At 35.5% G+C, this 14,082-nt stretch overlaps 1 protein-coding gene across 4 annotated transcripts in view; it reads right to left on the bottom strand.

The window, feature by feature from the left end:
* Positions 1-10,512, bottom strand: part of LOC149822840 (Rab3 GTPase-activating protein catalytic subunit) — a 73,097-nt gene extending 62,585 nt beyond the window's left edge. Inside the window, exons 1-7 of one of the 4 annotated variants that reach the window (XM_089980096.1) lie at positions 10,396-10,512; positions 10,211-10,282; positions 10,078-10,130; positions 8,804-8,956; positions 6,072-6,175; positions 1,505-1,701; positions 1,209-1,384 (exon numbers count right to left, since the gene is read on the bottom strand). In XM_089980096.1, coding sequence (XP_089836222.1) covers positions 1,209-1,384; positions 1,505-1,701; positions 6,072-6,175; positions 8,804-8,956; positions 10,078-10,130; positions 10,211-10,282; positions 10,396-10,429 — 789 coding nt within the window. In that variant the 5' untranslated portion in view covers positions 10,430-10,512. Of the gene's footprint in view, positions 1-1,208; positions 1,385-1,504; positions 1,702-6,071; positions 6,176-8,803; positions 8,957-10,077; positions 10,131-10,210; positions 10,366-10,395 lie in introns of those variants that run through there. The other 3 variants (XM_089980097.1, XM_089980099.1, XM_089980098.1) reach the window with 3 other exon arrangements.
* Between the last annotated feature and the right edge of the window lie 3,570 nt (positions 10,513-14,082).

Raw genomic sequence — 14,082 nt, 5'->3', positions numbered from 1 at the left:
ATATATATATATATATATTTCTTGATGTAGCTCAAGGGCATTTCTGTCATTTTCCATTTTATGCATATTCACACTTGTGAATGTGCATGTAACTTCTCTTCCTTTTTTCTTTTTCTTCTTTTCTCTTTTCTTTTTCTCTTTTCCTTTCTTTCTTCCTTTTTTCCTTCTCTTTTTCTTTTTACCTTTTTGACTAAAAGTCAAAGGAGGGGGAGACGTTGGACCCCCCTCCAACGGTTAGATTTCTAACCGTTGGAGGGGCTCTAACGTCTAGTAGGAGCCCCTCCTTTTGGTCTCCTCTTGTATTATAAATAGGGGTGTATCCCTACTATTGTATTCATTCTTGTGAGAGCCTTTGTGCTCACCTTTGCTCAATTGATTCAATATTTTGCATTTCAAATGTTATCTTTGTACCTTTGTGTACTTTTGTCCAAGTGTTCTTGGTGTGTCTTTGTACACGTATCCCGTTGTGGAGTTTGTGCTTATAGTGCACATCTTTGAAGATATTTTACAAACGGCAATGACAGTTGTTACTGCAAAAGTCTTGTGGATACGTCACCTTCTCTCTTCCTTAAAACAACCTGTCTCTCAATCTCTCCTATTTTGTGACAACAAGAGTGCCATTGCTATTACATTCAACCCAGTCCAACATGTAGAGCTGGATCAACATTTTATATGCGAAAAGGTTGAAAGCAAAGATATTCAACCTCTCTTTATTAAAGGGGATAAATAGGCTGCTGATTTATTCACCAAGCCCTTAACATGTGTCAGACATTGGTTTCTTAAGGGCAAACTGTTCATGGTTCTCACAAGAGACCTATGTTCAATTTGAGGGGGCGTGTTAAGAATATGTAATGTGTTGTAAGGGCATTTATATCTTTCTTACTGTACATTATCTTTATCTTTTACTTTATTGTACACATACATACATACATACATACATACATACATAAATGGGCGTGAGGCTGAAACACAAGACCCTTGCTCCTTTCTCCCATATTGTTTCTCTCTCTTCACTCTCACATTGTGCGACTGCAGGAAACGATCTCCATACCATTTCTATCAGTAACATGTACACACAAAAGAAAAAAACATGAATACATGCATATACCCTTCTTGCAGGTGAATACACAAGGGACCAAAAAGAATGTAAACATTAGTATATTCTCGTATAGAAGCATAAATGAAACAGTATCTATGGGAAACCATACTTCAGCAATGATGCCCATCCAAAACAATGCCATTTTTCGTGGACTTTTGATGCTGCCCATGATTTCAGAAAGTCGAACAACAAAGCTTCCAGGGGGAGCACCATGGATTTCCCTTGGCAGGTACGTCATAGACTGGTCCAAAGGGCCATAGGTAGCTGTACTTCTGGGAAGGGCTTCTGCAAATATCTTGGAGACATTACAATGAAAGAGAAGAAAAGGCAAAGAAAAGAAATTCAAATAAGTGTAATATAATGTAAATTCAAATGCAACTCAAAGGATATGCTGTGGATTCAGACCTGTATCAAATAATTGCTGAATGTAAGAAGCAACCTCATGAAAGCTAATTTCAGGAAATGATTTGACATCCTTATCACCAAGTACAAATGACTTCACAACAGAAAGACTAGAAACAAAGGCTAACTTGTCATTGGAAGGTGAAGGTTCAGAAGTTGGCACCACTAGATCTCTTATGGATTTGAAGCTACTCCCTTTCCTGCACTAAAGCTCACAAATATTCAGATTTCTAAACTGTAATTGGCAATCAAACATAAAGTCAAAACCATCATAGCAATGACCAGAAATGTTAAGCAGAAAAAATCAACTTTTAACAACTTCAATCACCATTCAAAATTAGTGTCCATCCAGGTAAAGCATAGTCACCAATCAATATTATGAAGACATTGCAATTGAAAAGGGTTTTCTAAAAGAGACAAAAACCTAGAAACTATTTTTAAATGACATGCAGTGACATGAACACTGAGAACACTCCAACACTTCATGGACACAATCGAATCCATTTAGGACATGGTTAACACTATGTCCATGACTTCATATATTTTCATTTTTCATCGTATTGAGTATTGAGTAGGTAACTCATAATTGTGCATTAAGAATTAAAACTGTTAAACACTACAGATATCTAAACATGCCCCCTCATGTCCTAGTTTTCATATAATTACTGTCGCCATGCATTTTATGTGTAACATATCGTGTCAATTAAGCTAGATTAGGAAGTCACAGACCCATTTCCAGTTGTTGAACTCAAGGACAGAACCTCGTGCTTTGATAGACAAGCAGAACAAAGTTTAGCAAGATCAAATTCCAAAGGTGTGTAATGTTCTGTAAATTGAGATGTGTAAAGGAATTTGATGAGAGAAATCCATCAAGATTAGAAACTAATGCAATCTTTCCGATAAGCTATTGAATGCTAATAAACTAGCATCCTCTAGTGATGCTGATTTGGCAATTTTCCAATGGACTAAAACGTAAATGTTAATTAACAATCAGCTAGTATTTAAACAAAGGTGCTGAATCAAGATTACATGTGAACTAACTCTGCTGGGTGTGGTAGATATCTTTAAACCAACTTAAGAAGAAAATCAGTATTGAGTATTGACAGCTGAATGGCCATTATTGGGGACAATTTTGCAGTGCTAGTGGCTGCATCTTTATTTAATTTGTATTAAGGGTGCTTTAGCATTATAGTACTAAAACTGTAACGTGTGCCCTTCTTTACTCTTCATGAATAACAACACCCTAACAGTTATAATTTTGTAAAATATGAATCTCTCTCAAGCAAACATGGATATACTAAATAAAACAAAAACATGATGTTGATTAACAAAATAAACAGAACCTTGAAGTAGACCAAGTCTGCATATGGTAAGATGGATTAATAATCAATAGATAGGATGCACTTTCTAGAAGACTGCAGACCCCACTGGTTTCTGAACATTTTTTTCTTTTCCTTTCCAAATGCTTTATGGATCAAAGCAACAGATGTGATCAGTATACATCGTCCATGTTTTGGATCATGTGACCGACACATAAACAGTCTTCGAAGAGCTTAGAAAATCTATAATTCACAAAGCACCAAAGTTTAACAATTTAAAAAATAGGGGCTTTATGTTGAAACAACTTGATCCAAAGTGTGTTTCCTACTAAAGATTGTTAAATGTATATATATATATATATATATATATATATATATATATATATGTATATGTATATTTATATCTTGTAATATAGGTATTTTATTTTTCTTTATTTGTAATAGGTAGTGTCCATTAGGGACAGTTTGGTCCTTTTATTTTTGGTCTTATTCCTGTAATAGACACTGCCCATTAGGGGCAGTATAGACTTTTTTTGTAGCCATTGGGACTATCCCAACTAGCTGTTGGGCTAGTCCAATGGCTAGTTTATTTAGCCCAACAGCTAGTCAAACTAGCCATTGGACTATCCCAACAGGGCTAGCCTCTCTCTCTTTCTCATGCATATATATGTAGGTCTCTTCCCACATTTGTTTAATGCTTTTCTTAAGCATTTTATCAATAAATATTATTTATTTTTTATGTGTTTCTCAGCCCTTTAGTGGCTTGTGCTTGTGTATCACTAGTGATCTTTGTATTTTCCCTTAGTGGCTATTGTGTATTGCCTTTTGTGGCTTTGTATTTGTGCACATCTTACATTGTCTTGTGTTGTGCACACATTTTTTGTATTTCATTACATATAAATGCATGAGAAAGCGAGAGAGGTTAGCCCTGTTGGGCTAGTCCAATGGCTATTGTGTATTCCCTCTCTCTTGACTCTAAATCCCCGACGGTCTCACCTTGTCCAAGTTGATCCCGTAAAGCCTTGGCATGTCCCCAGCTGAACTAGCCCTGTAGCAGACCTCAACCACATCTATCAAACCTCAGTAAGTTATCCCAGACCTTTTCCTTAACCCAAACCGAGTTTAGCAGCCCCCAAAGTCAACTCAGCCCAAGCCTGATTTCTGACCTACCCTGAAAAATAGTCAGACTTCATAAAATTGCCATGCCCTAACCGTGATGTATCTGAGTCTAAAAATTGGACCCAATATACTTCAGGGTGTCTAGTATTTACCCTCCAAATCCCATGATTTATTGAGCTCTCAGCAAGGAGAACTCGATTTTATAAGTCGGCCTGTCTGTCCCCAAAACCCATTTTGTCATGTCCTAAAAATCATCTCTCTCTGTCCTCGTGTCGCCTGCCCCCTCAAATTTTACACAAACCTAGTCCAAGGTGTCCAGAATCATCCCTTCAAATTTGGGACTTTTTTGTGGTGTCGTTTGGGCGCACTGATTTTTCTACCGAACCCCATCCTAAACCTGCACCCTATTTACCCATGTTGACCATTGACCTAGACCTTGACCTAACCGAGCCAATCCCCTACCCAAAAGTTCCTAACCTAGACCCAAGAACACATCACCTCGCTTCTCTTTTCTTCTTAACAAATTGTCGGTCATGTTCCCATAAGTTTGAGGGGGGGTGTTAAACGTGTGTACATATATACATACAATTCATATGTATATATACATTTATCTATTGTAATATAAATATTTTTATTTATTTGTAATAGGTACTGTCCTTTAGAGGCAATTTAGTCTTTTTATTTTTAGTCCTATTAATATAATAGACATTGTCCATTAGGGGCAGTATAGACTTTTTTTGTAGTCGTTGAGACTAGCCCCTAGTCTAAAGGCTAGTTGGGCTAGCCTCTCTCTTTCTCATGTATATATATGCGGGCCTCTTCCCACATTTGTTCAAGGCCTTTCTTAAGCATTTTATCAAATGTTATTTATTTTTTGTGTTTTTCAGCCCTTTAGTGGCTTGTGCTTATGTATCACTAGTGATCTTTGTATTTGCCCTTAGTGGCTATTGTGTATTGCCTTTTGTGGCTATGTATTTGTGCACATCTTACATTGTCTCAATGATGTTAAAAGCATGCCTCGAGGCGCACAAAAAACGTGTAAATGCCATGAGACGTGCACCTCATAGGCTATGAGGCGCACACCTCATGGCAAGGCGCACCTCAGGCTGAGGCGTGTGCCACATTGATGTTGGGTCAAATGGGCCCATTGGACCAAACTTAGGGGAGGCTCCGATTAGGGCACTCCTCTCTCTCTCTCTCTCTCTCTCTCTCTCTCTCTCTCTATACCGAAAGGAGGATGAGGTATTCTCGTCTCTCTCTGTTCTTCTTCCCTTATTTTTCTTGAACAACCGAGCTTGTTAATTAGAAAAATACTTTGTTCTTGTTAATTAATTAATTATATATAATAATTTAGTAATTCATTGATTTGTTGCTTATTTGTGCTTTATACGAGTGACATGCTATTTGCATTATGCAATTGTGTTTACTGCTTACTATGTATAACTATGTGTGGTGTATAGCATTATGTTGGCCTTTATATAAATATGTAGAGTGGTTCTTGCTAGTTATTGTGATTTTCTTGAAGATTATTTATTAAAATATCCAATTATTCATTAATAGTACATAAATGATGCATCTTTATTTTTGTTTTTTTATTTGGCCAGTTTTTTAATATTTTTTGTGAAGCTTACGCCTTACACCTTGCTTCATGAACGGGTCTTATGCCTCGCCACGCCTCAATGCTATTCACAACATTGCATTGTCTTGTGTTGTGCACATATTTTTTGTATTTCATTACAAAGACACCATGCCAAATACATCTACAGGGTCAGGTTGAACAAATAAAGCTTGCATATATAACCTCCCGTAGACACTACAGCATTAATAAACCAAATACCATCCTAATAAATTGCTTAGATGAGGAAAATTGGATACCGGATATAACATTTAATAGCTCAAGGTATGAAAAGGCTAACTTGGTGCAATGGTTGGTAGGAAATATAACTGCATCGACTCATAGCAAGGTAAACAGAAAAATATGTTTGAAATTAAATAAGTAATGTTTCCTAATTCATCAATCGGTTAATGCAACATGAAATAGATTGACTTCTCAGGCAAAATTATGAAGCTCAAAAAACATATATAAGTTTTTCTTTCTTTCTTGTCAAGGGACATCAAAATAAACAACTTACTCCATAGCAGTTGCCAACTGCTTAACACATGTTGATGGAATCACCATAGTGGAGTTTGATGCTTCTGAGCGAGGATTTTCTTTAGCATCACCTTTTTCTGTATTCTGAACAAATTATTATTAAATGATATCAGTTCCAAATTTATCAAGACAATGATTGTACCTTGTTAAAAAATTTCAGCAAAAAATGTAAGCAGGATATCCATCCAATTAGAAAAAGGAAAGAAAAAAGAAAATAAAAAATCCTGTAGTCCCTAGAATATGCATATCATCTTCCAGTTACATTCATTATTTTTACAAACTTAAGGAGCTCGCCACAAAATGGTTACAATACGATAAGATGAACACAGAGCATTAGGTAAAGGAAACTAGTTTTCAGATAAAAGTTTGCCTAAAATTACAAAGACAGTTTCTTAGCCAACATATTAGAACAAATTATCTTTTGCCATTGGAACTCTATCGAAGCAAAGTGGTTGGTCATGCATCATAACAAGATCCACACAAAACTGTGGTCTTCCAACCACAATAAAGCTAGCCAGATTCGGGTCATCTAGACTATAAAATAATAGCTATGTATCCCTCAAAGAGTTGTACAACCCATGAAGGAGCTTCTTTTTTCTTTAGAGATAAGAGAGCCACCACAAAATGCACCTCAAATCTACAATTATGATACTTGGCATTTCTATACATGGCATAAGTATACAACTTTAGGTACCCAAGGAGAGGAGTTGCATAAATCTTTCAATATAGGCAGTAAGATATGTTAAATCCCCCTTAGCTTTGTATGGAATAAATAACAGTTGTTCCCAAAATTCTGTAAACCCTAAACCCCAAACCACAAGATAGATATATAAAGGTTGTAGCCACCTGGAAGAGTTATTTTCAGAAGTAGCATATTCCTGAACCCCAAGTCATTCAGATAGACATCTGAATGAATGACGTAAACCTTTAAACCTTGAAGTAGAATTATAATGTGTCCTGATCCAATCTCATGTTTAACAAGGAAAGGGACATGATTTTGTCTCACATCAACCAACTAAATTTACAAGGTGACTCCATAAGGTATGGACAAATTACATGAGGGAACAGGTCATCCATGAATTCTTCCTGGACCAAACGAAAAAGGCATTCATTAACCACATACCCATGAAGTTTCCTTAACCAATCTCGACTTAACATTCTGCATCAAATAGCCAACTTTAGAGTTGAAGCAAAAACATGAGAGTGACCTCACCAAACACATTGAAAACCAAAAGATTTCCTCACTTCTCTCCATATACATCTCACCATGCAGATCAACTTTATTGTGAAGTCTCTTCCAAGGAGCAAAGCAGAGACCAATTGAAGTGTCTGTATCAGCTCCGTATCCAAATCTCAACTCAAGAAAACACATATTGTTCACTAAACTCTTTCATCATACCCAAGATAGATATGTGCAACAAATAAAAAGATTCTCAAATAAGATATACCCTATGCAGGAATCTTGGCCACAAACTTGGAGATAAGAACACAAGGCTTCTTAGCCATCAAAGCAATATGTTTATCCAAGAAATAGCAAATCACAAAGAGTCACCGTTCCTTTGGTATCCAAACCTCATCCCAAGCATGTAGCTTGCCACGAATTTAACAGGTAGTCATTATCTAATTTTCATGCACTGAGAGATGAAGTGAACTGAAACCTATAAATACAAATTGTACAAAGAGTGGATTGGATAAGATTCATCCTTCCTGCTCTTGAAAGAAATTTATTTTTCCATAAAGCAAGATGACTGGTAACTTAACACTAACATGGTTGCAGTATTCTACTTTGTGTTGGCTCATAAAAAGAGAAAACCATGATAATTTTCATAATCACTTTCTACAACGAGAAAAGAAAAGTACTTTTGCTTTGTGCCTACCAAGAAGTAATCCAGATGCAACATCATTGGTGAAGGATACAGACAAACTGATAAATATTAATTAGTGAATCCATTAAGAATAAAGGTCCATCTTCAGTGAACAATGAAAGAGAACATCCATATCTATTATTTCATTATACAGGGAACATGAAGCAGATTGTAGCAATGGTAAACACAAAACATGCTTCATTTTGGTCATCCAGATCAATCAACAGAAAAAAAGATCCAGACAAGTCACAATGGAAAATGACCAGGTGACAATGAGATAATTGTCTAACGTAGACAAATAGCACAGTCTAAGAAACAGAAGTAACCGTTCAACTCTTAGGAAAGCTCTCACATTGAGCTTATTATCCTGTTCCTCTATTGACCAATATTTTTTTTACTAAAACAACAATAGGCTATTTAAGCTACTATATCATTGAACACTATCTGCATGTATCTTCTTTTTCATTCCTCTATACCATTATCTAGCAGTAATCCTTTGAAGAAAGACCCCCTAACACTTTTTGGAACCTGAAGCTGCACAATTTCCTCTTTACACTCAGTTGGGATTCTTCATTACATGCCTTAAAAATGACCACCTTTCACCTAATAAAATCCAATAAAAAAGTTCTCTGACTCACTAAATATCTTAAACTCTAGACTAACAACAAAAATCAAACAGCAGAAAGAAGCCCTCCACCATGTCTATAGACATTGGTAACTTTCTAGGTGTAAGGATTACAAAGAATTCACAGATGGTATGACTGAAAATAAAGGAAAATATTGATGTGTGTGTGAATAAAATACTAAATAAATGACTTATAAAAACAAAAACAAGAAGAATTCTTACTTGGTCATCAATAACATATTCACTTTCACTCTTACTCAAAACTTGATCATGGACAAGAGAATTTGAACAAGCAGTCTTCACCTCTGCATCTGTTCTTTTTCCCTTTCTTATGTTCTCTAAATAACGTTGCCAATCTTGCTTCACTCGAGTCTGCTTAAGTTTGAACAACAAGATTAGTATATTTGTGATCTAATAAATAAAGTAGTCGTTTCTTGATGGCATTCAAAGGGTTAAAAGACTACATCTTCCATAAATATGCTCAATCCATAGCACAAACTTACTTTACATGGACTGGAACACATGACGGGAACACATGATACAAGCTAGTCAGGATGTGAATTGAAAATTAATCATTACCAGTCATGGTCATAATCCCAAAACTATATCTACGTGTTTCATACAAAATAAGAATGTCATCAAGAAGTTCATGGTAGCAACTCCAAGAATGTCTTAGATAATTATGCGGCTTTCTCTATAAGGAACCTGTAAATTGGATAAGAACGCCTTTTTTCCTTGCACAAAAAATGGTGGGTTGTTCTTATATTTCTTTTACTTGAACTATTCAATTTGGTTAGTTCAGTAATAACTAAAAATATGACTGCCACAGTGGGAGGTCAGCATGAAACAGGGGTAAGTGAGAAAGAAACACTTTGAAATCCCCTTTAAGCCATTTCTCATTTCTAGGTGTCTAGCGTTCCATGAAAAGAAAAACACATTGTGGAAAATCCATATAGAAAAGAACAAACCCTCCCATAGAACACACACACGCACACGCGGAGGCACTATGTGCACAGGTTCATTGATTCTTATTACCCTTAACTTTTTTTTTTTTTTAAACAAAGAAACACTTAACAAACTTTAGATTACTATATCAGTTTTTTTATTTTGAGCAGCACTATTGCGTTTTGTTAAATCTACATCCATTGGCGTGCACGTCATAAACTGAATAATTACAACCTTCTTAACACCAGGTACCAACATAAGGGAAAAGTCAACCAGAAAAGAATACATGAGAAATCAATTGGATGCAGGAGACGTGGGTCTGTACCCTTTTCAGAAAAGAGAAATTCGGTCTCTACAACTCTGTTCAGTCGCTATTAAATTCCAAGTAATTAAAAGTCTCTTTGCATAAACTAGGAAAAAGAAGGATTCTTCACTTCCATTTGCATAGTAAGAAACAAAACCAGCATTGGCATAAACGAGGAATGACCCCAGGAATTAAGACCACATAAAAAATATGCGTGATGGTGGTGAGTAATGGGAATTGTACGTACTCCTTCATTCTCTGAATTTTTGCTCGAGATAGGTATGGATTTCTCCTCCTTTCCTGTCCCCGAATCATAAAAAATCCAACAGATGAGAGAGAGAGAGAGAGAGAGAGAGAGAGAGAGAGAGAGAGAGAGAGACCTCGATCATTCCTGAGGTCGGATTTGATATCGATCAGAACCTTCTCCGCCTTGGCTGCCGCCGAATGGAGTGCTGGAACCCATCCATCGAATTGTTCGAAAAGCCAGCGTACCCACAATTCCAAACAAAGATTTCGATCAATATCCACAAACTGGAGAGAGAGAGAGAGAGAGAGAGAGAGAAACCTGTCTTGGCTTTGGAAACCAAAGAGGAATCCATCGGATGGGAAGTGATAGATTATTGTCCAATCCTCGATAGGAAATAACCCCCCACCCAACAAACCGAAAATGAAGAGAGAGAGATTTAATTAAGCAGTCCAATTGTCGAGCAATTCAACGTTCAAAAGGAAATGAGATTGCCGAGTATTGCGCGTACTTGGTGGGTCCCCTACGAGTTTGGACTTTGGACTTTGGGTCACCAAAGAGGTTTTTGGATTGTAGATAGAAGACTTGGACTGGACTCCACCCTGCCCTTGTTCCACCCTCAGCCAAAACAGGAGAAAAATGTGGAGAGTTGCAGACCTCTCAAAATCCGGATATGCAAAGGGGCCAAAATCCAGCATAATCATGTCTCAGGATGTTGATGGCTCGGATTAGATTCTGATGTAGATGTTATTGAATCATATAGATTGGATCTCCCTTAATCAGATTCTAATTTGGATGAAAGAAGCTATATGATCTAATCAGATATGCAGTAGATGTGTATTGGAATTCGAGCATGGAATTGGCCTTGGATTCAAGTATGAATGTAAACTCTAAAACCGAATTTGTTTTTTATCACATGATAATATAAAAATTTTATATTATTAATATCTGCAAAACCAAGAAAGTTTTTTCTATTAACAGATTATTCAGATTCATCATGCCTAGGAAATGACAATCTTTGCATCAATAAATATCTTATCACAGTAATTGTTGCATTGAGGCCAACTCGGTATTCATTTCTTTGATGATGAGATTACTTGCACTGTTTCAATATGTTGTGCTTGTTTCATTAGGTTCTTATACTTGGTTCGTGCACTATTATGCTAACCGTCAAAACCTTCAACATGTACATCAAGTTTCTTTTTCTCTTTTTAATTATCAAACCCTTGATGATCGGCCTGATTTGGCTTGAAAAGATAGCAATACAAACAAAAGGTTGCATCTTTAGATTTGCTATACTCTAATCAACTTTTATGCTCATCAAACCAAACATTGTTAAACCGTCGTAATTTATCCTTCATCCTCTTTTATGAAAAATTGTGCTTACAACATTGGCACATACTCCTACGAAGATAATTAGAAATAGGAATACAAAGCCCTAGATCTGCAAGTAATTCTGCTAGATTAATTTTTGTTTGGCTTCATTTCTCACGTGACGTAAAAGTGCATGATCTGCAGCACATTGATCAAGACTACAATGTTCTGCTGAGCATGCACAATCTGAACTCAAGAAATAGCTGGATCTATAAAGACATGATTGACCTTTGATCAGCCCGGTGTTGCGTCGATGTAATGAGCAATCGAATCTATCAACAATGACAGACCTGGTTTTGCTCTCACGCAGATAAAACTACAACAATATGTACACAAAAATAGAAAAAAAAATGTAGTCTATTCTACGCAAACAAAAAGAAACGAACTACCGGTTTAACGATCAAATGCATGCATATCTAAAAAACTACCGATTTTTATTATTTTTATTTTTATTATTATTTTTTCAGAAATGGTAAACAAGAAATTATCTAAGATGCAATATGCTGAAAATAAAACAAGATTAAATCATGTCATATGCGATGAAAATAAAAACTAACTACGGTGCATGCGATGCTATGATCCTAAACTACGGAGAAGGGAGAGAAGAGACAAACCTGATGGCTTACCTTCGACGGAAGGATTGAGAAGAAGAAGATGGTTTTTTCTTTGATCAGTGCGCGCCTTCGTCGAGTAAGGCAAGAAGAACCGGCGACAAAGATACATTAGAAGCAAGATGAATCCGAGGGAAAAAAGAAGAGAACGTGGAGAACCGGTTGAGAATGAAGAGGAGAGAAGAAGGAGATGTCTACGTTTTTTTCAATGTCACATCTTATGTTTTCTTTAATTGAAGAAGATTGATGAGAAATAGGCTTCCTTATAATGAATTTGTCCATCTATGTACATTAACCAACCGAATAAGAATAAAAGTAAGAATCATTTATCATTAATTACATACTCACTTTCTAATAAAAAAAATATTAATGTGCATTTTTAGATTAACAAATTTAAATTAAATCTATTTAATTAATTTTCTAATCAAATCACTGACCAACTAAAGTTTTTCAAATAACTTTTAAAAAAGTTGTATACTAATGATTACTAACAAGTAATAAGTATTTAATAAGTGAATAAGAACTGAATTAAGTGAAACTAATATATGCTGATTGAAACAAAAAAAATTAAATACATGCTAATTGAAAAAAACCTAAAATTCTCATCTATGCTAATTGAAAAAAAAAACCCTAATATTCTAAGTTCCAACCAAAGTCAAGTATATATATATATATATATATATATATATATATATATATATATATATATATATAAGCAAGTTTAATGTGATTTTTTCTGAACTAGTGGTCACTTTCTTTGTGATGTGGTAAGCTGAGAGTAGAGGATAGGAGACTGCTTTTATTGTTTCATCTCCATTTTGTAGCTGACATTTCTTTTAGAAGCAAAGCTTTCCTTTATGCTTTTTGGAGGAACAGAAGAGAAGGTAACCATGTTTGCATATTTGAGGAATATTCCAAATAGAGCTTCCTTTTTGCTTGACTGGTTTATTGACGATGAGACAACTATGAAGTTACATCATTCTTTCAAATGAGATAAATTCTGGTTGTCCCGCACACTTGTTTCGTGAAGACCTCCATGTATTTGCTGTATTCTAATTTTGATAGTTGATGACTTTAAAATAAGCACTGTTAGTTTGGAATTATTCTGCTTCCAGAACTTTTCTTGATAATTTTCTATGTTTTGAATTTATTTTCATTATACTTTGTGATTTGCAGACAATCTACAAGATCAACTTTGGTCAAATATACTTGAGTAAGCCCATGATGACAGAATCAGATGGTGAAACTGCAACTTTGTTTCCCAAAGCTACAGACCGAGGAACTTAACTTAGCCCCACTGTATGTGGATGTCACTAAAAGGGCAATAAAGAAATGGCTTGACTGTGAAGAACTAGCAGAAAAGCAGGACTGGAGAACTTAACTTATTGCACCATCTGTTTTCATGTATATCGATAAATTGGATGTATAATTGAAAGAATTTGAATTTGTTTCATATTAAACGTGCAGATTCACTGGTAATCTCGACTCAACAAGCTCAAATCCTGGTCATTTAATTTAAAACAATTATATGAGATTTGTATAACTGAAGGTAGCTGCCGAACTTGAGCAATCTCAGCTCAACAAGCTCAAACCCTGGTCAATTAATTTAAATGAGTTGATCCCAACTTCAGTTGAGCTTTGCTTGAATTTCCAAGATCTGGACCAATTCAGCTCGTTTATGAGATCAATTAGTATTGTGAAAAAAGACACAGTAAAATGCATAACAATTATATCCTGTACAAGCAACATAAGATCAAGCATGAAAAATACCTAAGAGTTAACAATCCTCTAAATATGAAGAGTTGACCACCAGATGATTAAAAATACACCCTTACTAAATTACACAAATACCTTCTATCACGAACAAGGTGATCAGATTCATTAGAAGAATTACATACCAAAGGAAAACAAAAAATAAATAAATAAAACAAATTTTGCCAAAAGATTACTAATAGAGGTCATATAACATCCGACAACAATTGGACTTATAACATTTTTGGGAATCTAAGGAATGTGCAATGAA

This window comes from Nuphar pumila, chromosome 11, assembly GCF_984573655.1.
Source record: "Nuphar pumila chromosome 11, dmNupPumi1.hap1.1, whole genome shotgun sequence".
In the NCBI taxonomy this organism is placed as follows: domain Eukaryota; kingdom Viridiplantae; phylum Streptophyta; class Magnoliopsida; order Nymphaeales; family Nymphaeaceae; genus Nuphar; species Nuphar pumila.
Note: the sequence above shows the minus strand (reverse complement) of the source record. Positions and strands in the feature narration are given on the sequence as shown.